The 27,638-nt window shown below is 48.6% G+C and overlaps 1 protein-coding gene across 1 annotated transcript in view; it reads right to left on the reverse strand.

Moving 5' to 3' along the window:
• LOC126533285 (uncharacterized) overlaps window positions 1–27,638 on the reverse strand; it is a 109,042-nt gene that overhangs the window by 26,032 nt on the left and 55,372 nt on the right. Inside the window, exon 6 of the mRNA XM_050180545.3 lies at window positions 3,070–3,200. Within this exon, the coding sequence (XP_050036502.1) occupies window positions 3,070–3,200 (131 nt within the window). The remainder of the gene's footprint in view (window positions 1–3,069; window positions 3,201–27,638) is intronic.

Below are 27,638 nucleotides of genomic sequence, written 5' to 3' on the forward strand. Positions count from 1 at the left end.
AAATTTGGGTGTCACCAAACGAGACGAGTTTTGGCAGACTTTCATACTGAGCTTTATCACGGACTTCGAGGAGAATGCCACCACTGCCCATTTTCGTGATTTTGTATCCAGGGCCCAGAGTGTCAGTCAGGCATTTTGCGACAACAAAAGGTGATACTGTTCCTACGGTCTTGTCAGGGGTTTCACTGTGAATCACGTGGAAACGTGGGACAATTTCAGAGGACTTAGTAAAAAAAAAGTTAGAAGATTCATCAGTGCGCCCTCTTTTTGTGAGAGGGCGATCAGGGAGCCTGGGGAAAGAAGAAGCCATACAAATTGCAGTGATTTCGGCGGTGGTGCCACCCGCCGACCGCGGAGCCCAACAAAGGTACGCAACAGGCGTTGTAAATAAACAAGACCTGCGAACGCCAGCTGTATACAACCACAGTAACCAAATATGATATAACCATGGTTGGTTATTTCACACAAGGTTAATCCTAGCTGCCTGGAGAACCAGAAATTCAAAAGTGAGAAGAAGACAGGAAAGCTTCAAAGTTAGAGAAAAAGACCAAGATTGAAGAGGAGGATAGGAAAATGCAACTACCGATTTCCCCAGGATGGGTCAATCTGGAGGCGCCGTCTACGTGAAGCCGAGGCCAAAGGAAAAAGGGTTGCCTCCGCCGAGGGGCCTTAAAGGTCCGAATACTCAGCGTCGGCCCAACCCCCAGGATCCCCTCTTCCCAGGACACGGCTAAGCCACGCACGGTCAAAAGCGGCAGGGTCCCACCCTCATGTGCTCGGGCACGTGGTGTCGCAACGCACCAAGTACCTGCTGACGCGACACCCATGCGGGGCAGCGATTAGGCATATGCGAATAGTATTCTTTACTTCTGCGTTGAGAAAAAACAGGGTAACTTTGCAATTCGGACCAATAGAGGCAGACGCACCACAGCAAACAAATATACGAGAACGTCTGAAGCTAAAGCACGAAGGCCAGACTAGCCGATGCACATCATTGCCATAGTAGCTGGACGCCAGAGCTCCTTCGAGTAATTTTACTAGAAAACTCTTATGGGTCTCAGCACTTAGGCCAATGACGTGTGTGGGTCCCGCATGACATCATAATATTGTTACAAGCGTGAGTCTTCTATGATTTGGGTATGTGCACCTAGCAGTAGTGGGACACGGGGTAAGAGAGGGAAGAAGAAGACGTTCGCTAAGCGATAACGCAACCGACGGTCCTGAGCGCAAGCGGAGGTTCCGTTATCGCTAGGCGAACATCATCTTCTTCCCTCTCTTGATATTGATTCGGTGTTCCCCCTACTACGACTAGCGAGCGCAACCATAAGAAACGCGCAAAGAACTAGTTTTTTTTTCTTTTTTTGAGCCACGCCATCGTACGTATAGCCTAGTTTCTGCACGACGTCAGCAAGTTTCACTCCGTGTCATGACGTCACTGATAATTGCGGGGTCGCCATGCATGTCCGGCGTTTCGAGACGAACTTCAGCATCAAATTAAAATATCTAATGTTTCCCAGCCTTCATACAAGCTAATCAGCGAACCGGAATCCAGTGGCAGAACCCGAGTACGGTCGCCGCGCCGAGAGCTGCACTGCTCTTGCATAAGAAGAAAAGTAAAAAGAAGTCACGTGCCCCTTTAGGGCGCATTTTTGTCCCCAGCCAATATTCGCCACCTGTCTTGCTTGTGGTTCTTTTCTTGAAAACTGTCAAGAATTCTATGTCTCGCGGATAACGCCGTTCGTGACCTGGAATATACCGGACGTGCAGAGTTTAAAGGCCCGCGCGGTAGTTGACGATTATTGAAGAGATAGGCCCCAAACAGTGGCGTAAAATTTCTAATGCGTAAGCATTTCTATGCTTACCCAAGGAGAAAACCGTCCGTCCATCCGTCCAGTAAGACGACCGCTTTCAAGGTAGCGCCCGCAGCATCGAGCGAATTCACCCTCGTGCTTGTTCGCGCTTCAACACCAACGAAGTGCCAAGAACACAGCGCTCACGGAGCTGTCAGCAACGCCGCACTCGGCCACTCTCGCAGACCGCTTTCAAGATACGCGCGTCTCTCCTCGAGGCTAAGCAAGCGGCGAGAACACAGCGCGCGAACATATGCCGGCACTCTCTGTCGGCCTCGTCATCTCATCCCACGTCCACATATGCTGCGGGTTACCTGTAACACCAGTGAACGATGCTTCTACTCGCCTCTTCTACGTTGTCTTGTGCAGGTCTCAATGGCTCGGTGTTTCAACCGCGCTTCTCCATTACACGGTTCTTTCGCTGTAGTCCCCGCAATTATACGAAGCACACCAACATACTACCGCGAAACACCACGTTTTCACTATGAAATGCTTACGCATCGTTTAGATAACTCGCAGAGGAGATTCGGCGTGAATTTTTTTCATTTCTTTTCCCATAACTTCTGATCTTTCTTTTTTCCGGCAGCCACTTATTTAGCGTTTTTGAAAAGCTAGTCGTTACTGATCTAGTAAGGAAACTAGTCAGCACAAGCGTGGTGCCTAACTATTCCGGAATAAATATTCCTGTTGCACATATATGCGTCTGGATTTGGCTATCCGATATTCGATTCGATACTTACTATTCGTATTCGATGCGTATTCGAAAAAGTTGATATCCGCCCGCCTCTAATTAGTATCTTTTTGAACAGAATATACATGCAGCAGAAGAGAATATTTACCACTTTATGGTTGATCTCAATGCAGCAAGATGTCGTTTCCAACGCTGCTGTTAGGCGACTGGTCATCGCTGGTTAGCAGGCGAGATAAGTGAGATACTTTGAGAGTATTGGCGAAAAATGAGCAAGAAAGGGATTGATATAACCCAAGTCCTTACATGCATTGGTTACTGTATAATACAGATATACATATTTTAATGAAGAAAGAAAGAAACAAGAACAGATTAGGCAATGTACCAGACTGCGATAGCTGTAAAACCTGATTAGCTCAACCAGGCTAGGTGACTGTTTGTCACCGGCCCGTTTTAAGGGGATGCCAGTAAACATCGTCATTGTGTTCGTAGTACGATCTCCGTTAGGCACGGTGCAAAGACAGTACTCACGAATGTGGCAGAAGATGCCCGTCCAGCCTGGCTCGCAGACGCACTCGAGCGGCTTGGTGCAGCGTCCGTGCAGGCAACCCGGCAGGGGCTTGCACTCGTCGCACTTGGGGCCCTGCCAACCGAACCGGCAGCTGCACCGCGTGTGAACACCAGGGAATGGGTATCAACGCGAATGTGAAGAGATCGACAACCTCCCATGACGTGTCACGAGATTTTTGTAGAAATGAAAAAGGCCATGATCTATAGTGATAAAACAGGGCGTGCTGTTGGTGGTCGAAGTCGGCATCGTAATTTTAAATGGCCACAGCAAGCAGCGAGAAACGGTACGTCGCGGCACTCTATGTTGAAACTTTGTTACCATGGTAGTATCCCAACGTGACCACAGATACGGGCTCCCGTATTTTTAATAATATCGCGCGAGCAGCGACAACACGGCATGTGAGCGTCTTATAACGCCGAGAAGTCGGCACGCGCGCACCGACAAGCTGTTGAGATCAGCAGCGTGCTGCCGGCCAGCCAAGCGCCCTGTAGCGGCGTGCAACACAGCGCGCCCAACGATCCCGCTCCGTGACGCTTCACTGTAGAGCTTCCACTGTGCACCGGCGGGTAAGCGCGACGCGCGTGGTAGCGTACGCTGTACTGTAACCAAGGTAAATTATGCCTGGTAGCGAAGCTTCCATGGAAGCCCATACGTTCAAAACATGGTGCTTCATCGGCGGTTCATGGCATATAGTTTCCTACAAGAATTACTACTCTGGCGCTGCAAACTACGAGAATGATGGGAATTACATTGATTTGTTTTATCTTCGTGCTTGTGCATTCAGACGTTTTTGTGGACTCGTGTATTACGCTTTGTATGCCTTCACTGTCGTTTGTTTCAGAGCAATATGCACTTCTCTAAGCGCGGAATACGCTGCGAACACGCGCAATCACTACTAAGTGCAACGGTTCAGCTTGTCGAGGTGACTATGTCGAAACGCGCCAAGCGTCTCGAGGCACTGGCTTGCCCGCGATAAACATAATAAGGGCGTCGTTATATGTCGCTTTTCGATGCATGCGTCCGTGGCGTGATGGTTTCAATGTCGCGCGTCCGTGCTAGATGTCCTGTGCTCGAACCCTGCCGTCGGACAGTTTTAATAATGTTTATTTGGTAATTGATTATGCAGCACGCTGTTGAAAATGACGAGATTGCAAAGCCTTTTGAAGCCAGAAGGACGAAGTTCAGGCAAATCCATGTACTTCCCATGCTGGCTCAACCGCTCCCATTGCAGCTCCCGTAGACACGAGCGCCAGAGTTCCCTCTAGTAATTATTGTAGGAAACTTCGTGGCTCACGGGGCTCAGCGCCATCCGTGTGCAAAGGGAACACCTCCGGCGGAAGAAAAAATAACGTCGCACCATATCCGTTAAAAACAGAAGTGAAATCATTTTGTTCTCAAAGGCGCGAAATTTGTTTCGGTGGCCTGCCATTAGAGCTGTGTACTCAAATGGCCCGCCATTGCACTTGATGGGCGTTTCGAGCTTTCAGCGCGGAAAGCGATGCAGTAAAAGGTCAGCCGTAAGGGTGTCGAAATCGTACCCCTGCACAGAACATACTTTCTTTGGAGGCCGACGAAAGCTTTGGGTGTAGAGTGATGGTCCCACCGTCAGACGCCAAGCCCGTCAGCCAGCGCAGTCGCACGAAAACAGCTAAAGTGAACAATTATCAGGCGGTCGCAACTCACTGCTTTTGTCTGAACAGATTAGGAAAGGATCAAACTACCCGCACCATCAAATTCATTCAAACGTTGACAAGCAAAGCAACACAACGTGTAGAGGGGGGGGGGGGATGCGTATTGTAACAGGTGAACCTTACGCGCGCCTTTCTGCAGACTTCAAGAGGCGCGTTGCAAGTGATAGCGGTGTCGACGGCCTGGCGCTCTTATGGTGGGCGCTGAAAAAAAAAGTATTTATTGATAATGATAAAGTCAAACTGAGCTGTCTTTTATTTTCTCGACACGCGCCTGTTAAATTAAATAGGAATTTTATTTTTATTGAATTATTCTGCGCATCGTTTTAATTAAAAGAAACTCCTTTTTCTCTCCTTGTTCCTTCACATAGTCGCGCTTCAATCGCTGCTCCCGTAGCCACCCTTACTGACGTCAGTGACAATTTGTGCTGAACTGCTATTCGTCCGAAGCTTCGCGATTTATTCGGATCGACGTCCTTGCTATAATATTGATGCGTAAGAAACAAGAAGGAAGGTATGTATTGGATAACATTAGGCCCATTGCACTTACATCAAACGTAGTAAAATTCATTGAGAGGCTTCTTCACCGTCGTATCATGCAATTTATTAATGATAATTCCATTCTTAGTCCCTGTCAGATTGGTTTCAGGGCCGGCTGCTCCATCTGGCATGCCCACGTCGATTTAGAAAGCCGAATACAACTAGCTCGACGTCATAAGCAATACGCTGCCTCAGTGACGCTCGATATCGCTAAGGCATACGACACTGTGGAGCACACTGTATTGACCAATCGGTTAATATCCTGTGGTGTTCCTGGGTATATAGTAGCGTGCATTCAGTCATTCTTAGGTGAAAGAGAATTCTATTGCTACTAAAGCGGCTTTTCTTCTTCTAAGCACAAACAAACGAGAGGCGTACCGCAAGGCTCATTCCTTTGCCCGGTGCTTTTTAATATTCTCATGAGCACACTACCTTGTCATCAGGAAGTAACTACTTATATTTATGCAGACGATATTGCGTTTTTCGCATCTGTAAATGACATCCACACGCTATACCAACGACTGCAAACTTACCTTTGGGCTCTGGAGAGGTGGTTAGATGTTAATCACTTTATACTCACTACCAGCAAATGTGCTGTTCTCGTTTTTCCGATACGTGACATAGTGCACATTTCATTGTCTTACCACCTTCAAGACATACCACAGGTGGAATCTGTTAAATACATCGGAATTATTTGTAACGCTTCTCTCAACTGGCGCCCACACGTAGATCATGTGACCGGAAAAGGTAACCGTGCAATTGGCATATTGCGTAGGCTGAGCAGTCGTCGAATAGGATTGAGAAGAGATACACTCCTAATGATATATCGTATGTACGTTCGCCCTGTATTAGAATTTGGTTGCGTGCTCTTCTCTAGAGCTCCAGCCTACATGTCCCGTCCTCTAATCCTCTTAGAAAGAGAAGCATTACGTCTGTGTTTAGGTCTTCCTAAATTTGTTGCAAATTCTATTCTTTATCTAGAATCCCTTGTTCCTCCCCTTTCGTGCAGGTTCCGGCTTTTGACAGTGCAGACATTCTTAAGGATTTATGAATCACCGCTGCGACATCCCCAAACAATCTTTATTTCACAACCTGCGTTGTTTTTCGGTGTCAACTGGCCGCGACTACTTACTCCGCAAATTATATTCGTGCAAAAATTACTTGACTCTTTGGGCGTGCGCATATGCGATGTACTTCCTATTCCCGACAGAGCTGTTGCAACGGATATTCAATTCGATGACATTTTTCCTAATAATGCCAAATTACTTCCATACCGTATTCTAGACGGTATATTACAAGATCATATGAAGAACCTTCAAACAAGCATTGTAACTGCGACAGATGCTTCGCAATGTGAAGAAAAGTCAGGTGTAGGAATATTTTCCCCGATTCTTGATTGGACATTTTCTCTTCGGCTGCCAGATTTCATACCGATCTTTTTAGCCGAATTCATGGCCGTAGTGCTAGCATTACGCAAATTAGGACCATCAATTACGTCAGCCATGATAGTCACTGATTCGTTATCATTGTGCTCTTCCCTTACTGCTTCTGGCGATTCTCGCGTGATGAGGACATTTCAATCATTGGTACCTGGGTATTTGAGAAGCGTGCGTTTGATTTGGGTGCCTGGCCACAAAGCACTAATTATAAATGAAATTGCAGGCTCTCTGGCGAATGCATCGATAAGTGGCCCAATTCTTCCTTACTGCCCACTGACTGCTCGTGTTACTGCTGCAAGATTTCGCAGGAGTGTCACAATGCAGGCAGTATCAGTCTCCGCAATTACGAACTCTGTGGATTACCGACATCTCCTACACCCTTGGCACAGAGATTTTTGCCGAACACGGAAAATTGAAGTGTCCATCACGAGACTGCGCTGCCGTATAGCTGCGTTAAACTTCTATCTCCACAGGTCTGGTCTGGTCCCCTCACCATTATATGCTCATTCTGTGGCGAAGCGGAGACAATGGACTATTTCTTGTTGTCTTGCAGGCGTTTCTTTATTATGAGAAAACGACTACTCGAAATCCCGCTTCGCACTATTGGTCTAAATTTATCAGTGCCTGTGATCCTATCTTTTGGAGCCTCCATTATTGGGTTCAGTCACAGAAATGTTTGCTTGGCAATCCAAAATTACCTCATTGAAACCAACCGATTTCCATGTTAAACTGATCGTTCTCCCTCCCCACGATAGCTTTCTTTTAGTTCTTATCTATTATTATTATTATTATTATTATTATTATTATTATTACTAATATTATTATTATACCCGGCTTTCTTGTGATTATCTTTTTTCTCTCCAAACACAAAACGTCTACTTTTAAACTCCAATGTTCAAATTGTTAACTCCCTTATTATTTTTTGCACCTGATTTAACCACCCGATTCATGGCCAATCCCCCACTGTGGGTATTTGCCACGGCCCCACAGGACAACAACAACAACAACAACCTCGTGCACGCGCTCTGCTTCGCACCATTCCCTCCCTCCTTCCCTCTCTTTTTTTTTTTTTTGTAAACAGGACAACTGCCTTTATTTCCATAAACGTACAATTTATGAGGGATTTAAGGGAGAAGTTGCTCGCAGCAATTTGACGGGTCTTAAACCCGGTCTGAGGGCAGCAGCAGAAGGCACAGGCACTGATTTAGAACCGACAAAACAATACATAAGCAAAAAACAATGACAAGTTGGCTTAGAGAGTATGCCAGCAAACAGAAATGCAATGAAAAAAAAACATTACAAACCGTAAAAAACTACGCAATCCACAGTGTACACTAGAACAACAAAAGCAGCGATAGAATCATTAACAAAGTAATCATTGTAGGAAAGAATAAGACATGATTGAGCTGTTGACAGAGGATAATATCAGACGGAGATGTGTGACGACAGTCTACTTTAGAAAACAGTCACAAGCAACAAATTAATTCGTCTTTAAATATCACTGAAATGCTCATATAAATGCGATACAGGACAAGAAGTGACATCTATGTTATTACATTTAAGCGTGTTTAATAGGCGTGGTAAGCGATGGTACAACATTTGAAGAGCATAGTTAGTGCGAGGGTGCGGCACATACCAGTGTTCAGGTGACCGTGTACTGTATTCTGTTCTGTTTCTAATTAATTGTGCTGACGACGTGATGTATGACTGGCTTTGTTTTGCTTCTTTACGATAGGCTAGTAACAGCCTCAACTCCAACAGAGAATGCAGTGTGAGTAAATTCAACTGTTTGAATGGAGGTGCAGTGTGAGCGTCTACTGGAGCATTACAGATGCTACGTATTGCCTTTTTTTGAAGCAAGAATAACCGGTTTATGTTTGTAGCAGACGTCGTACTCCACACGAGGTAGCAGCAGTGTACGTGACTCAGGAAGAGAGCGTTGTACAGAATAAGTTCGACCTTGCGTGGCAGCAGTCTTAAACTGAAGAGCGCCCCAGCGACTAGCGCAAGTTTGCCTCCAAGGAAGTCGATGTGATCAGTCCATAACACATGGCTGTCAAAAAACACACCTAGCGTCTTCGCAGACCGAACAAGCTCAATTCTTGAAGAACCTAGTATAAGGTCGGTCTCTAAATTCACACCTTTATTTTTTGGTTGAAATAAAATAGCTTTTGTTTTGTCAGTGTTAATTTTTAAGCCACTACCCTGTGACCATCTGTGTATTTCTTCAAGAACAGAGTTTGCAGTTGAAACCAGCCTTTCATGTTGTTCGATGAAAAAAGCACCGTAGTATCATCTGCATAGATGATGTATTTAGGTTCACTATCGACAAGAACAAGGTTATTTACGTACATATTAAAAAGCAAAGGGCCCAATATGCTTCCTTGGGGAACGCCATTGCAACTGTTACTTGCTTGAACTGGGATGCCATCAATTTCAACAAGTTGATTCCGCTGATTTAAATAATATTTCGCTATATCCAAAGCATCCAGACCGCGCAGCTAAGCCCCGCAGCGCGTGTCTTCCTGACGTTCTTAGCACGCACGTGCGCACCATCCCAACTTCTAGCCCCTTTTAAGGCGCTGACTTGCCGTCAGCATCAAGGTAGTGCCATTCTTTTATATAGCCCCCGTTCTCATAATCCTCGCACTCTACTGTCATTGCCCGTGCGGGATTGACAATTAAAAGCACTTCTTGTCGGGCTAGTTGGTAGCTGTTCATTATAAAACATGAAGACGCCAAATAAACAGACACACACAAGAGAAGAGAACGGGACAGGGCGCCGGGACAGGGACAGTGATTGACTATATTGCAATCACATGGTATTTCCACGTCAGCGCGCTGATCCCTAAGACTCCTAAGTTTTTTTAACGTAGCATGGTTACGCCGACATACGCATGAATAAGTATTTACTGCGCAGGATACAATTTCAAAACGAGTATGGATAAGAGATGTAGCAAGACACAGACGAAAAGCTACTTTTTTTAGAACGCATGTTGAGAGGTTTGGAGCCTTTCGTGGGCCCTAGCGGCGCTCCATATAGAAGGAAGAAGAGAGCGGTGAAAGGGGGCGAGGCATGGCACTTAAGCCCCTCCCCATCAGCGCATGGAAGGGCTTTTACCCTGAACCTTAGCGCGGCCAATGCTCGCGCGATATTTTACTCGGAAAGCGGGGAACTATGCGTCAGTCGGCCAGTCGGCTGTTATTACACGCACCATGCAATTGCTGCTTAAAATCGCATTCGGTAAAGTTCACAGACGTTTGCTTTTTTTATCTATACGTATATTACAAGGTAAGCTGACGCTTACAAGCGGTGCTACCTCCGCGGCAATCCTCAATGTGCGGCGCACAGCATCAATGCTGTACGCGTGCGACAGTGCCAGTGAGCATGCCCGCGTCTGCTTGGTCTGGATACAAAACGCCGTCGACTCACGGTGCCATAATCCGCCTTTTTCATGTTCCTGTGCTGCCCTCTGACGCACGCCGCTGGAAACGTTTTGGAAGGGTGCCGGGGATTTCGCCGGTTGATATGTGTACCTGCGCCGATGTTGGCTGTGCGTCGGTTGTCCGCTTCGTGGATCGCGATTATTTCTTAATGGTTTGCCCGGGGCAGCATGTCGTTCACCCATGGACTATATACTGGGTGAATAGGCCCGAGTGCGCTGTTGAGGTAACAGCGCGGCCGATAAATGCACGCCGCGTTCCGTCTGCCGACGTGGCTGTCTTAAGTTCGTTGTCGCTGATGTCTGCGATTGCACATCGCTTTTTGTATTCCTTTTACACATTCACTAAACATTTCGCATATTCATGAAGCCTTCGAGCACAGCCTTCCACATTGAATTTGCCAAAGCGGTGCATTTGTTTACATCTACAGCTTCAGATCGTTGCTAGCTTCGGATATTGTATACAAACGGCGCATCGCTGATGTGAAATAATCTCAAAACGTAGCCAAACATGCATATCTGCGCATATGAGCTGCGTTTTTCCTCCATGAGATGAGTCAATATGAGCGGCCGAGTCACTTAAACAACTGCAACTGTGATCCAGACACATATGTATTGCGGGGTGTTACTACTGATTGTTGCTGTTGTTTAACTTCATCATACTTACAGATTGCGGGTGCTATAAAGGATTATTAGAGACAACTGTGCTCGGCATAAGCCCCCACTTATACGCCGTGTCGTTCTGTCGCGAAAACGCGGATGCCATTGCTGACACCGTTGGCAACTGAGCGAGATTATGCTGCTTTACGAAATGCACTGTCTCTTCTTTCCCGTTTGACACAGAGGTAAACAGTGCTTCTCTGGAATTAATAAATGTGTCAGCATAACAACGCATACAGACCCACCATCTACGGGAATGCGACCGGTGGCATTCGGGAACGGTGACAAAAGTACAAGATACTGGCACAGCGCTGTGTCGCCGCTTGCCGCTTATTGTGTACGTGTCGTGCGAAGTGAGGAGTAGTCAAATTGCTATAGGGCCCTAACTTAACTATAAGAGCGGTTTCCTTCGTCCTGACTGCTCATTTTTTTAAGTTCAGCTCCCTCGGTAGCGGGTGCACGAACTCGACGGGGTCAGGCCTGACCCGACGTTCGGTAAACAGGATCAACACTGGTTCAAACTTCACGTGCACGACTTGCGAGGACTGAAACTCGTGCATTTCAACTTCGAAGGCATGTCGACGCATTTTGAGCGCGAATAATTATATTTACAAGTGAATGAGCTCCAGCTATCGCATTGTCGGTTCGACTGCTTATCACATAGGGTTCGGTCAAGCTATCACGGTCGGCACGCTGATTTTGTCGGTGCCGTCGACACGAAAGTCCGTCGCGCTATATGACAACTCGCACTCGTCGGTTGCGTCGTTGTCGGCATATTACGATAAAATGGTATCAGTAATACAGTGCTGAATAGTCGGCCAATCGTCGGCGTCAGCGTCTTGTCGGTCTCGTATCGACCCAGTGTTACCACGCCTTGAAAAAGTACTTGAAGTCAGGCACGCTCTGCGACCACCAGCAACAGTGGGCCGACGCTGCAAGAAGACTGCGTCAGCAACGTGCTTGTGAAGTGTTGCCCGAGTGTAACGCAGGGGTTTATCGGTAAATTCGACAGCCGTCAATGCAAGGCGGCAATTACGTGGTTCACGGTGCAGTCCGGACGAAGCACTGGCCCTTTTCTGCTTCAAAGTGGAGTTTGCAGTCTTACGCACGTTTTCGGCACCATACCGACGTCGGGCTACCAGTGGAGTTCTAACGCGGTACACGGCACAAGTGTGCGCTGCAGTGAGCGTCCGTGCGCTTTATTTTTCCCGGGGTACATTCCCCCGATATCTGGCCGCGCGCGCGTCCCTTCCAAAACGTTTCGCGACTAATCCGCTAGGGTAGGGCGCATGCGCCGTCGCGCCGTGAAAGAGGCGGATTGAGTGCCAGCTGTATGCCAGGAGGTCGCTATGGGGAACCAGCGCTGGATAGGCGGCGCGTCGAAAAAAGTGCGTTGCACGCCGCCCTGGCGACGAAACGCGGCATATTCCAGCCACACAACCAGACGACACACACATACGCAGCCGTATTATAGTTCGTATGTTTCCGTTTTCGCGCCGCTTCAAGTGGAGTTTTTGTAATGAAGCTAGCGCCATCAAGTGAAGAAATGACGAAAGAAGCTTTTTAAGCTTTATACATTTTTCACAGTGCGTCGCGGCGAGCACGTGTGTTTCTTTAACGGTTGCGTCGTGTATCGCGATGCCATGCTTGCGTGGCTGCCTGCCTCGCAAATCTAGCAGTTATGGCTCCGGTCGTGCTGCGCTATGGTTTCGTAAGTATTAATTGGCCTGAAGATATTCCATATTTCTCTGGCTAGACATAAAAAATTCTGATGTTACTTCGCTACAGCAGTCAATGGAGAAGAAAGCTTTATCGCATCAGCAGCTGACTCGCGCAAGCAAAGGTTTGAGTGCTCGGCTCCTTGATCCGTAACGATCCTAGCTACATTTAGCACTAATTACATTCATTTGCCGGATGCATCTCAGCGCCGAGTCCTCATCCGCATGTGCATTTTTATAAACTCATAGGTGGCTTAGTCGCGCGTGCGCCGGCACTATGCGCATACAACTCGTATTACAAGGCAGCTTCCCTCCCACATAATTCTTGGCAATGAATGGATAATTTTTACCTTTCGTATCGTTCACTTGGTGCGGTGGCGTTGGAAGGGGCTTGGCGGTGGCATTGCGAAGGAAAAATGGTACATATGCCGGATGGTGCATGCTATTGCTCATTTTGTTTCCGACGAAATACCGACAGCAGATTCTGCTGTTTGGTACTGTCTGCCATGGCTGACCATCTTCACTATCGAATAAACCAAGGATACACGCGAAATTTGATTTAGATACCAGCCCGACACCGCTTGACAGGGCGACAAGACGGGAGCTTACTCCGCTCGCCTGACTGCTTGGATCCAACGCCGCCTCCGTTCTTGTTCGTAGGGTTTAGATGGAAAGACGCAGAAGGATACATCCTCCCTCATCCCGACTTAGTTCTTGTATACGCAACAGTATCGTCGGCGCCCTTTTGTTTTCCTTCGACTTTAAGGGCACGCAACGCAATTTTCGTCCGCGGGGGAGGCTGCATTGTGCACGTTCTGACCGCCAGGGCGGCGCTGCAGGCGCCGTGAAAACTCTGGTTCCCCATACCGAGACTTGCTATCCGTAAAGACGAACACAACGGGGAAGGAGGACGCGTCGGAAATTGCTCCCTTCTGCGCTGCGCACTTTCGCGCCTTGGAGTGTGGTCTTGCAAGCATCATAAGAGGTGACATGCTGCTGAAATCAAACGAGGCTGAACTGCGCATCACGTGTAAAAGCGCCGTATCGTTATCGAAAATTTTGTTTGGCTTTGCCAAAAGAGGAACTTACTTGGCTTGTACGTTTACTAAATCAGCTCGACAGGCTATCACAAAGAATTTAGCTATAGATATACGGAATTTTACAGATATACAGGTGGCGCTGAGGTAGAGCATCCGCCTCACGTGCAAGAGGACCGTGGTTCGAATACCGGTGCCGCGCAATTTTCCACCGGATTAAAAAAAATCCCCGTGTTGATAAAATTGCATAAACAGGCCTGGAGTGCGGCCTGGTCCCGGTGACGAAAACCGGCAACGCACTCCCTCACCAGAACAGGATTGGCCACCCAGGTGCAGTACTTGGTCACAACCTCCTATTTGAATACAACAATCGAACCCCGGCTCTCAGTCCACAGCTGCTGCGAAGCAACTGACCACGGCGGCGGTCAGACCTGTGACGCAGCAGAGCGTGCTAAGAATCCCTGGGTCCGGACAGGCCGTCGTTCGAATCGGAACCTGGCAACGTTTAACACTAGAGCGTTATCCAGTGAGGCGAGTCTAGCAGTGCTATTGGAGGAATTAGAGGGCAGCAAATGGAACATAATAGGGCTCAGTGAAGCTAGGAGGACAAAAGAAGCATATACAGCGCTAAAAAGCGGGCACGTCCCGTGCTACCGGGTCGTAGCGAAGAGACGGGAACTAGGAGTTGGATTCCTGATTAATAAGGATATAGATGGTAACATACAAGATTGATGGATACAAGATAGATGGTAACATACAAGATAACATACAGATGGTAACATACAAGCATTAACGAAAGGTGGCAGGTCTTGTTGTGAAACTTAATAAGAGGTACACATTGAAGGTCGTACAGGTCTAGGTCCCCACATCCAGTCATGAACAGGAAGTCGAAAGCTTCTATGAAGACGTGGAATCGGCGATGGGTAAAGTCAAAAACTATACTGATTGGCGACTTCAATGCCAGGGTAGGCGTAGGCAAGAATCAGGCTGGAGACAAGTCATTAGGGGAATATGGCATAGGTTCCAGGAATAGCAGGCGAGAGTTATTAGTAGAGTTTGCGGATAATGAATACCTTCTTCCGCAAGTGGGATGGCCGAAAGTGGGCGTGGAGGAGCCCGAATGGCGAGACTAGAAATGAAATAGACCTTATACTCTGCGCTAACCCTGGCATCATACAAGATGTGGACATGCTCGGCAAGGTGCGCTGCAGTGACCATATGATGGCAAGAACTCAAATTAGCCTAGACTTGAGGAGGGAACGGAAGAAACTGGTACAGAAGAAGCCGTTCAATGAGTTACCGGTAAGAGGGAAAATAGAGGAATTTCGGATCAAGCTACAGAACAGGTATTTGGCTTTAACTTAGGAAGGACCTTAGTGTTGAAGCAATGAACGACAATCTTATGGGCATCGTTAAGGAGCGTGCAATAGAAATCCGTGGCAACTCCGTTAGACAGGATAATACTAAGCTATCGCAGGAGACGAAAGATCTGATCAAGAAACGCCAATGTATGAAAGCCTCTAACCCTACAGCTAGAATAGAACTGGCAGAACTTCCAAGTTAATCAACAAGCGTAAGATAGCTAACATAAGGAAGTATAATATGGATAGAATTGAACATGCTCTCAGGAACAGAGGAAGCCTAAAAGCAGTGAAGAAGAAACTAGGAATTGGCAAGAATCAGATGTATGCATCAAGGGACAAAGCCGGCAATATCATTACTAATATGGATGAGATAGTTCAAGTGGCTGAGGAGTTCTATAGAGATTTATACAGTACCAGTGGCACCCACGACGATAATAGAATAGAGAATAGTCTAGAGGCATTTGAAATCCCGCAAATAACGCCGCAAGAAGTAAAGAAACCCTTGGGAGCTATGCGAAGGGGGAAGGCAGCTGGGGAGGATCAGGTAACAGCAGATTTGTTGAAGGATGGTAGAACGTTGTTCTAGAAAGACTGGCCACCCTATATACACAATGCCTCATAACCTCAAGCGTGCCGGAATCTTGGAAGAACGCTAACATAATCCTAATCTATAAGAAAGGGGACGCCAAAGACTTGAAAAATTATAGACCGATCAGCTTACTGTCCGTTGCCTACAAAGTATTTACTAAGGTAATCGCAAATAGAATTAGGAACACCTTAGACTTCTGTCAACCAAAGGACCGGGCAGGATTCCGTAAAGGCTTCTCAACAATAGACCATATTCACACTGTCAATGAGGTGATAGAGAAATGTGCGGAATATAACCAAGCCTTATATATAGCTTTCATTGATTACGAAAAAGCGTTTGATTCAGTCGAAACCTCAGCAGTCATGGATGCGTTACGGAATCGGGGTGTAGATGAGCCATATGTAAAAATACTGAAAGATATCTATAGCGGCTCCACAGCCACCGTAGTCCTCCATAAAGAAAGCAACAAAATCCCAATAAAGAGAGGCGTCAGACAGGGAGATACGATCTCTCCAATGCTATTCACAACGTGTTTACAGGAGGTATTCAGTGACCTGGATTGGGAAGAATTGGGGATAAGAGTTAATGGAGAATACCTTAGTAACTTGCGATTCGCTGATGATATTGCCTTGCTTAGTAACTCAGGGGACCAATTACAATGCATGCTCACTGACGTGGAGAGGCAAAGCAGAAGGGTGCGTCTAAAAATTTATCTGCAGAAAACTAAAGTAATGTTTAACTTTCTCGGAAGAGAACAGCAGTTTACGATAGGTAGCGAGGCACTGGAAGTGGTAAGGGAATACATCTACTTAGGACTGGTAGTGGCCGCGGATCCGGATCATGAGACTGAAATAATCAGAAGAATAAGAATGGGCTGGGGTGCGTTTGGCAGGCATTCTCAGAAAATGAACAGCAGGTTGCCATTATCCCCCAAGAGAAAAGTGTATAACAGCTGTGTCTTACCAGTGCTCACGTACGGGGCAGAAACCGGGAGGCTTACGAAAAGGGTTCTACTTAAATTGAGGACGACTGAACGAGCTATGGAAAGAAGAATGATGGGTGTAACGTTAAGGGATAAGAAAAGAGCAGATTGGGTGAGGGAACAAACGCGAGTTAATGACATCTTAGTTGAAATCAAGAAAAAGAAATGGGCATGGGCAGGACATGTAATGAAGAGGGAAGATAACCGATGGTCATTAAGGGTTACGGACTGGATTCCAAGGGAAGGGAAGCGTAGCAGGGGGCGGTAGAAAGTTAGGTGGGCTAATGAGATTAAGAAGTTTGCAGGGACGACATGTCCAGAATTAGTACATGACCGGGATAGTTGGAGAAGTATGGGAGAGGCCTTTGCCCTGCAGTGGGCGTAACCAGGCTGATGATGATGATGATGATGATGATACAGAATCAGTTCAACAGTTCAGGAAGCTTGCACCGCCCTCGCTTACATATGCACGTCAGCTTGATGAATAAAAAAAACCATCTCTTACGTCGAAACAATCGAAAAATTATCTAGAGGAGACAAGGCTAACCTGCTCGGCAGAGAAATCGGAGTTGTTGCTGTACAGACCGACTCGCAGAGGTCACAAACCAGGCAACTATAGGAAAAATCTCACCCATAGAGAGGAGATACAGTTAAAGACGGCCGATGGGAAACCCATACCCAAAGTCGATAGGATCAGGGTATTGGGGCTCCTCATTGAAGCCAAGGGCAACAACGGAGAAACCCTAAGATGACTGGAGCGAACTGTAGCGCAAATGATGAGGCTAATCATTAGGATAACAAACAAACATAGCGGGATGAGAGAGAAAAGCACGATCCGGTTAATACAGGCCTTCGCAATAAGTAGAATAGTATACGTAGCGCCGTACTTAAAATGGCAGGTCGCGGAAAAGATCAAACTAGAATGCCTCATTCGGCAAATATACAAACTAGCCATAGTGCTATCGATCAGCACCAGCACGGACAAGTTGCTGCAATTAGGCCTACACAACACGATAGACGAGCCCATTGAAGCGCAATGTACGGCACAATATGAACGCCTCTCTAAGACTAGAGCAGACAGACACATCCGAGAGAGATTAGACATAGGTTACCACACACATCACGGTGTCAAGGTGGACATCCCGAGAGAGACGAAGGAAACAATGGTAATACCCCCCATACCAAAGAACATGCACCCAGAACACAATAAGGACAGACGAGAGAACAGAGCGAAGCAGATACAGAAGAAATTCGGTAGCGACAAGGACGCAGTGCTCGTAAACGCGGCTCGATACAGTCACAGATGGGGGTTTACAGCAGCCGTAATCGATAGGGAGAAATAGTGCAAGACGTGCGCGATGATACGAACCACAAGTAACGAGACAGCGGTAGCCATAGCGCTCGCAGTAGCTCAAGCTAACGAAACCGTGAAAGTCAGCGACTCTCAGACGGCAATAAGAAACTTTGCCAACGGCTGAATCTCCCCGGAGGCACTACGCATTCTTCTTGCAGGAGGCCAAAATTGCAAAAGAAAGATATACATCAACTGGACGACCACTCACACCCTCGCGGAGGACGGCAACAACGAGGCGGCACACGACGCGGCTCGAGGGTTTACGGACCGAGCCGCAGTCGCAAGTGATGCCCCGACACCCTCCGGACGTGACGGCGAGGTAAATGAGTGGGAATGGGAGGACAGAATGACCACATATAATTACATCACGAAACAGTATAGGTTACAGAGAGGTATATTCCCGCGACCTCACGCAAAATTGACAAAAAAGTAGTCTGTCGCATGGGGGCAGTTCCAAACTAGGACGTATCCGAACCTGCGCTCTCGCACATCATATATCCGGATATATATTCAATGCACAAATGCAACACATTAGAATCCAGAGCCACTCTGGAGCATATGTTATGGGAATGCCAAGGGATATATATAACAATAAAGAGAACGCGGTCTCTAGCAGCAGCTTTCGCACGCGCTGGGAAGCCACGCTGCTCAGCCCCGCCCTTTAGGATCAACTTTGGGCCGTCCAGAGGGCCGAGGATGACGCCAGGACCCACGAACTCCTGGCCATCACCTAGGCAGGGCGTTTGGCCCTCCCCACCACCCCCACCAACTAGCAGGGCACGCAATAAAGTTAGTTCCTCCTCCTCCTCTTTACGTCTACGGGGCTGCACTTGTCGTCCGCTTCCCTGCCATGCTGACGTAGAATCACTACAGTGCACCAGATTTATTGAATTGGTGAATTAGTGTACTACGCCTGCTACCGGGCTCACTGTTTCCAGCATAGGACTACATAAATACGATTGTGACTACAGATCGAAGAGTTCTGACAGATTCGCCCAGCATAACGTTGTACAAAGGCGTAAAAAAAGGAAATGATAACACCGCTGGTTATCAACTGCTATACTTATACACAGGGCAGTTGACCCATTTCACGGAGTAGTTTGCTCTAGACAAACGAGATGGCGCCGTCGCACGTTGCCTCAGCGAAAGTATAAAGGCTCTCTAGCGAAAGGGCACGAATGCGCAACCATTACCGCCTTTTGCTCTGCTACTGTGCGATGAGCTGCCGGTAATGCAACCAAGTGATCGCCTACGCACTGTGCTCTTTTCATGCTCCAAAATGTGAAACGGTAGAGTGAAGGCGTGTGCAGTAGTTAGCTGGCAAAATAACGATTGACACATTAAGGAATGGAATTAAATCAGTGTGGCCAAATTCACGGACCGCTGCTGCACATGAACTGCCCGTGTTGCCGGCCCTTCGCGATGCACGACTTTCCTCAAGGACGAAAAAGTTCACTCATGTCGCTAACCTCCAAAGAAAGAACTTTAATCCCGAAACACCGGAACGCGTGAGTACGGCTCATCACACAGTAACAATGGGAGTAGCGTCACTTCCTGGCATATTAAGTTTCTCGCACGTTTCTACACACATGAAGCGTGCCGAAAGAGAAGTAGGAGAATATTGTTACGTGTAGCTGACGTACGAATCTATTTACAATATATTTACACGTAGACAAACGGTGGCAATGACACACATCCGCGCAATGACACACATCTACACATCCGCGGCGAAAGGTGTGTGATATGGCTTTAGTCTCGCCACGTGAACGATGTCACTTGCAGCCGACGATGACGCTGAGAGGCTGGCGGGGATGACTTCATACGTGACATCGGTCACTTGTCGCACCACACGGTATGGGCCAGTGTAGCGCGACAGCAGCTTTTCGGAAAGGCCCACACGTCGAATGGGGGACCAGAGAAGTACCAGAGAACCCGGAGTAAATTGTACGTCGCGATGGTGGCAATCATAGAGGCGTCTCTGATGCTCCTGCGAGGCCTCGAGACGGGTGCGGGCGAGCTGGCGCGCGTGGTCGGCGTGTGCGATCGCGTCGCGGGCGTATTCAGTGGTTGAACGTGTGGCCGAGGGCAACAAAGTGTCCAAGGGCAACGCGGGTTCTCGGCCATATAGGAGATAGAATGGTGAATAGCCGGCGGTGTCGTGACGCGATGAATTATACGCGAACGTCACATATGGTAAGTGAAGATCCCAGTCGTGGTGGTCGGTCGCGACGTACTTGGATAGCATGTCGGTGATGGTCCGGTTGAGGCGCTCCGTGAGGCCGTTGGTCTGTGGGTGGTAGGACGTGCTGAACTTGTGCTTAGTCGAGCAGGAGCGGAGGATGTCCTCGACTACTGCCGACAGAAAGCTGCGGCCACGGTCAGTGAGTAATTGGCGCGGGGCACCGTGCACTAAAATGATGTCATAGAGCACAAAGTCAGCAACGTCAGTAGCACAACTTGTCGGGAGGGCTCTGGTGATTGCGTACCGCGTAGCATAATCAGTAGCGACGGCGACCCATTTATTTCCGGAGCCCGAGAGAGGAAACGGTCCAAGAAGGTCTAGACCAACACGGAAAAAGGGCTCCGGTGGGATGTCGATCGGCTGAAGACATCCAGCTGGAGGTGTGGAGGGCTTCTGCCGGCGCTGACAGGGCTCACAAGCGGCAACGTAGCGCCGCACGGAGCGGGCGAGACCCGGCCAAAAGAATCGACGGCGTACACGGTCGTATGTGCGCGAGACGCCCAAGTGTCCAGCCACGGGAGCGTCGTGAAGTTGTTGGAGGACAGTCGAACGCAGCTGTGATGGAATTACGAGCAGAAGGTCATGGCCGCGTGGATCGAGATTGCGGCGGTATAGTGTCCCTTCCTCAAGGAGAAACATCTGGAGAGAGGCGTCGCCAGGCGTTGACTCCAGATAGTCGATGAGGGCTCGTAATGAAGGATCGCGGCGTTGCTCATGGCCGATTTCGAGCAACTGGGACACAGAGAAAACGCAAGTGATGGTGTCCGCATCAGCCGGGTCGTCGACGGGGTAGTGGGACAAACAATCGGCATCCTGGTGCAAGCGTCCCGTCTTGTATACCACGGAGAAGGTATATTCTTGCAGGCGTAACGCCCAGCGAGCAAGTCGTCCCGTGGGGTCGTTGAGCGAGGATAGCCAGCAGAGCGCGTGGTGATCAGTGATGACACAGAAGGGGCGTCCGTACAAGTATGGACGAAACTTGGCAACAGCCCACACAAGAGCGAGGCACTCGCGCTCTGTGATTGAATAATTGCGCTCGGCGGGTGATAGAAGTCGGCTGGCATAGGCTATAATGCGATCATGTCCACGCTGGTGTTGTGCTAATACTGCTCCTATGCCGTGACCACTGGCATCAGTTCGAACTTCCGTTGAAGCAGACGGGTCAAAATGGGCCAGAATTGGAGGCGTGGTAAGGAGAGTAGTGAGCTGCGAAAAAGATGCGGCATGGTCAGGTCCCCAAGAAAATAGGGCGTCTTTCTTCAAGAGGTCGGTAAGGGGACGGGCGATGGTCGCAAAATCCTTCACAAAGCGTCGGAAATATGAGCACAGCCCTATGAAACTACGAACGTCCTTGGTAGACTTCGGAACAGGAAAGTTCGTAACGGCGCGAATTTTGTCCGGGTCAGGTCGCACGCCTCTGGCGTCCACGAGGTGTCCAAGGACGGTGATTTGGCGGCGAGCGAAGTGACATTTTGACGAGTTCAACTGGAGACCGGCGCGGCGGAACACGTCAAGAATCGCTGAAAGGCGGTCTAGATGCGTGTCAAATGTGGGTGAATAAACGATGACGTCGTCCAGATAGCACAAACAGGTGGACCACTTGAACCCCTGAAGCAAAGAGTCCATCATTCGTTCGAAGGTGGCGGGCGCGTTACAGAGACCGAAAGGCACCACCTTGAATTGATAAAGGCCGTCAGGGGTAACAAATGCAGTCTTCTCTCTGTCCATGTCGTCGACGGATATCTGCCAGTATCCGGACCGTAAGTCGATAGAAGAAAAATAAGTGGCACCGTACAGGCAGTCTAGAGCGTCATCAATACGTGGCAAAGGGTACACGTCCTTTTTTGTGATTTTGTTCAGGTGGCGATAATCTACACAAAAACGCCACGTTCCATCCTTCTTTTTGACAAGTACGACGGGAGAAGCCCAGGGACTACAGGAAGGCTCGATAATGTCCTTTGCAAGCATCTTTTTGACTTCCTGTTGGATAACAGCTCGTTCTGACGCAGAAACACGATATGGACGTCGGTGAATAGGGTTCGCATCGCCAGTGTTTATGCGATGGGTCACGACGGACGTTTGACCTAAGGGTCGATTGTCAAAGTCAAAAACGTCGCGATAGCCTTCAAGAACGCGGCAAAGGGCTGCAGCTTGAGCAGGTGTAAGGTCAGAGGAGACCATCTTCTTAATGTCGACGTCAGTACTGTGCGATGACGTCACGGTATGGGCTGAGCTGTAACGATCTTCCACTGTGAATGGCTCGACCTCATCATCCTGCAAAGCGCGAATTATAGCCAAGGAGATCCCCTGAGGCAGAACTTGCGCGGTTAGCGCGAAATCGACGAGTGGAAGGCAGGTGCGGTTGCCAGTAATTTTCAGCACAGTGTGCGGCACGATAACACCATGTGTAAGCATAACGGCCGGAATTGGTGCGGCCACGTAATTGCCGTCAGGTACAGCTGGTGAGGACAACAAGTCTACGTGTGTCATGGAGTGAGGTGGTAGGCGAATAAAATCTATGCAGCTCAGATGGCTGGGAGGCGGGTCCACAGGGTCGGCAAGAAGAGGCAAGTCAAGGCGAAGTGAGCCGGCCGAACAGTCAATGAGGGCAGAATGATGGGCAAGAAAATCCAGACCGAGAATGAGTTCGTGAGGGCAATGCTCGATGACGGTGAAGAGAACGACGGTGTGTCTCTCAGCAATGGTGAGTCGGGCAGAGCACATGCCAACAATAGCGACAGTCCCTCCGCCGGCGACTTGTACAAATCGGTTCGGGGCAGGCGTCAGAACTTTCTTGAGCCAACGGCGAAGAGCAGCACTCATAATGGACACATGCGCCCCGGTGTCAATCAACGCGCACACAGGAACATTGTCGACGAGAACGTCCAAAAGATTCTTGTTCGTCGGTAAGGTGAAGCGAGGATTTTGAGCCAATGTCGTCTTTGCAGCTTCACCTCCAGAAGCTGCGCTGTCTAGTTTTCCGGTCGGGGGTGCGGCGAGTAGGTCGGAGAAGGAGCACGGCGAGACGGGGGCGAGCGAGATTGACGACGGGAGGGAGAAGGCGAGCGGGAGTAGCGGGGTCGTGTCAAAGGCGTCGCAGGGTCAGATGATGGGGTGGGCATAGAAGGGGCGAAGGAAAAGGACGCACTAGAGGGGCGAGGGTGGTAATTAGGAGAATAGCGTGTCGGGGAAGTCCAGCGGCTGCGGCAGTGGCGAGCGACATGTCCAATGCGTCGGCAGTTAAAACAGATCGGCTTGTCGTCCACGGTTCGCCATTCGGAGGGGTTGCGCTGTCCATAAGAGTAAGAAGGGCGCGGTGGGGCCGTGCGTGGAGAGAGAGGTTCCGAGCATGCGGAACGAATGGAGTGCAGGTCGACGTTGGATAACTCTTGACGGACGATGGTCTGGATCAAGGAGATTGTCACCGGAGAATGATCAGGTGACGGAAATGAAGGGGCCGCCGGTTGTGCCGCTTCGACCTCACGACGAATGATGCGGGTCAAGTTGTCACATCGCGACGGCTGGTGGAAGAGGTCGTCACAGGATGACGTAGCAGCTGTGTTGGGAAGTCGCGTGATATGCTGGGATACCCGGCGGCTTTTAGCATGCTCAAGATGGCGGCACTCCTTGAGGATCGTATCGATGCTGGTGACGCTGGTAAACACCAGTAAATTGAAGGCGTCGTCAGCAATCCCTTTGAGGACGTGATTTACCTTATCGTCCTCAGACATGGTCGGGTCAGCCTTGGCACAAAGGGCCAAGACGTCGAGAATGTAGGACACGTAGGACTCGGTCGACGTCTGTACACGTGTGGCTAGGGCTTTCTTGGCATTGACTTGACGACCGAAGGGATTGCCAAAAAGGTCGCGGAGCTTCTCTTTGAAGAGATCCCAGCTCGAGATCTCCTCTTCGTGAGTCTGGAGCCATGCAAGTGGAGCTCCATCGAGGTAGAAAAGAACGTTCGCGAGCATAATAGTCGAATCCCACCTGTGACTGGTGCTGACACGTTCGTATAAGCGGAGCCAGTCGTCAACATCAGGACTGCCGACTCCGTTGAAAACACCAGGATCCCGAGGTGGGGAAATGGCGACGTAGGTCGGGGCTGCAGGCGGAGACGGTTGCGTAGATGAAGTGCCGCCAGCAGGAGCCGAAGTTGCACTGTCGCCGTTGCGACCGCTGCGAAGCTCCATGACGGAAACGGGGAACGTCCACCTCCACCAAATTAATGTTACGTGTAGCTGACGTACGAGTCTATTTACAATATATTTACACGTAGACAAACGGTGACAATGATGGCGACTATATCAAGCGGTGGCCACGTCGTCTTCCTTCTCCTCAGTGCAGCCACACTGTGGCGGCTGTTCTGTAGCAATATCATACTGAGCACGGGGATAGGGTAAAAGAATAAAGAAGTCAAAAATGGCGACACAACGCTTGTTTGATCTGTCTGATATGTGCGGGCTTACTAGATATTTTGGCGGAGCCGACGAGTGAATGAAGATGTGGGTGACTTTTTTCGTGGAGGGGTACAACGACGCAGTGGTATTCAAAGGCTACCAAGTCCAGGCTGATTCTCCGGTCGACCTCCCTGTAGATACAACGACGGCTGAGCTCCTGGATCTTGCTCTGGATCGAGCTTCTGTGTCGCCCGAAGAGCTTGTTAAACGAGGTTCGGCGAAGATTAATATTCCGGTGACCCTGTTTAACAAGCTGGTACTCGAACTACCACTCGGTTGTGCAATGTCACATGACGAGAGATCAAGAATTCTTCAGGCCATAGCGATGCAACAACTATTTTCGCGACAGAATGCGATGGCAGAAACTCTCCTGTCTGCTTTACGCAATAAGAGAAATCACCCAGTTGAAATTTTACGGCGAGAAGCTTTTGACAGGTCTTCTGATAACCCAGAAGGATGGATCGATCAGTTTTTATGAGGCCGCAGCGAAATACAACAGCTCAAGACAGAGTCTTAAACATGCAACAATCTCTCAGTGGTGTAGCGAGAAAGTGACATGAGTTGCCCTTCTTAGAGAATACTTGCGAACCTTGGTGCATGTGGAAAGAGAGCTTCCTATCGAGATTCCGAAGAACTAACGTTAAACGATGGGACTAGGTGCTGTTTTACCACTTTAGGTCTGGTTTCCCGCTTGACTGCTTTCTTCAAAAGCAGCGACTGCTTCGGTTTGCTGAACCAGATTTTCGATTAAGATCATTCTTAGCGCTCGTAATTCACAATATCCCAAGAGATTTGCAACGGCATGCACAAATAAAAGAGCCGGAAACTCTCGAAGCACTATACAAGAGCTGCTATAAGCATTCCCTCACTACTGGTCTGAGAGGAGCAGCAAGACGCAGCCACATCTTCAGGGACGGTCATATTCTCAGTCCAGCAACTCGGATGTAAAGTCGGCATAATTAAAAACAGTGCAAATATTAGACTTCACGCGACCGACTCATGACCCGATGACGCCTTGCACTGATCAACCAAAGCCTCAGTGTGTTCAACTGAACGAAACGATACTATCTTACTGATTTCTTCAAGTTTACTTCACATACAACTTGAAGCGAACGGACAGAACCTGTGAGCTCTTGTCGACTGTGGAACTTCAATATCAATGCCCAAGAGAAGCAGAGCAGTCCTTGTACGAGGTTATGACGGTCGGGAAAAGGATCACTGCGAATGGATAAGCTTAAGGCTAGAATATCAGTCGCAGTACGAGGAAGTTCTTGCCTTGGTGATGGAAGGCATCGAATATGACTTTCTCCTCTCTCGCCCGCTCATAAAATCGTTGAGGCTAAACATTCTTTGGGACGACACTGTATCTGTAAGTCGCAATGACCGAATTCGATCGCAGGCCCAAGAATCGAGAATGTATACAGAAACTCCCGGAATTGCTACGCGTGGGAGGACATCCTCCTGGTACCACCAGGTTTGAAGTCCGCTTTAAATTACACGACAACATTATAGTGCAGAAAAAGCCATACGACCTATAGAGAGAAAAGAAGACATGGCTAAAACAGGAGCTTCAAAAGATGTTAGATTTACCATCTGTCCCCCTGCATCGCCATTTGCACCGCCAATCACCATCGCCCCAAAAGAACACGCTAGCCTCTGCGACATCTATAGAGTGATAAACAACCAGACGTTTCTGCAAATGGGTATGCAGACGACATCATTGTGTACTCCAATAGTGAGCAGTAACATGAAGAACACCTTGCGAATGTCTCACTGCCTTGTCCATGCTAGAGGTTAACTTCAAGAAGAGCGAGTTCTTCAAAAAGAAAGTCACTTTGCTGGGTCGAGTATTGGATGGTACCACCAAGAATACCAGAGTCCGTGACGCGCATTGTTAAGCTTTTAAAGCATCCGTTGTTCATTTGCCCAATTGCATTGAGTGTTTTTGGGACAAGTCGGCCATATCAGAGCGTTTATTCGGTACTATGCTATAAAGACACGGTGCTCAATAAGGCTAAAGAAAAAGATGTACCCTTTTGTTGCACAGAATGATGCAATAGCGCGTACGAAGAGCTGGTACACATTATTTCTTCTGTCTCTCTGCTGTGCCTTCCAGACTTTTCGCTTCCATTTGAGCTAAATACAGATTCGTCGCTTTATGGAACGGGAGCGGTTCTGCATCAACGAGACTCCACCCGGGTAACCAATGAACAGCTTCGCGTTGTGGGTTACTACAGTTACCCTTCCACCAAGACGGAAGTAAACTATACAACAACAGAGAAAGAAGCTTTCGCTGCCCTAAAAGCCATTCGGTACTTCCGCTCCTACTTAGAATGAACAAAACTCAAGCTCTATACTAATCATGAAGCACGAACACACGTTTTGAAGTTGGCGAAACTTAAGGAAAGATCGCACGCTGGATGAAGTAGCTTCAGCAGTCTGAAGTCAGTCAGCATTGGTGACGGGCTACGCCGACAACACGTGAGTGTTCGTGGCTGCACGTTTTTTGACGGTTCACACAGTAAGCGAGCGACTAGCGATAATTCCTCTTTGTCACAAGCTGTTACAAAGCACAGAACGTCTGCGTTCCAAGCCATGTGCGCGGTAAGAACAAATCTAACGCCGCTGAGCACATCCACGAACTATTAGGCAGAAAATAAACAGTCATATTGTGACCGCACCGAGGAACGTTATTGAGTCATAAACATAACAAGCCACGGCTTCAGAGTGATTTGCAAATAAAAAATGAACAGCGAAAGACACTGAACCTCGTTTAATTCAGAAGTGGAAAGTTTGGACGCCTCGGAATTTATTTCCAGCTTTTTTTCTAGTACAAGCGTCGTTTACATTACTCGCCCCATTTGGACAAGGTGCAGTGAAAACGTTTGCACGTTCTCTGAAGCTGTGGGAAGGGAAGGGAAGCGTAGCAGAGGGCGGCAGAAAGTTAGGTGGGCGGATGAGATTAAGTTTGCAGGAGCATGGCCACAATTAGTACATGACCGGGGCAGTTGGAGAA

The sequence above is a fragment of the Dermacentor andersoni genome, chromosome 7 (assembly GCF_023375885.2).
Source record: "Dermacentor andersoni chromosome 7, qqDerAnde1_hic_scaffold, whole genome shotgun sequence".
Classification (NCBI taxonomy): Eukaryota; Metazoa; Arthropoda; class Arachnida; order Ixodida; family Ixodidae; genus Dermacentor; species Dermacentor andersoni.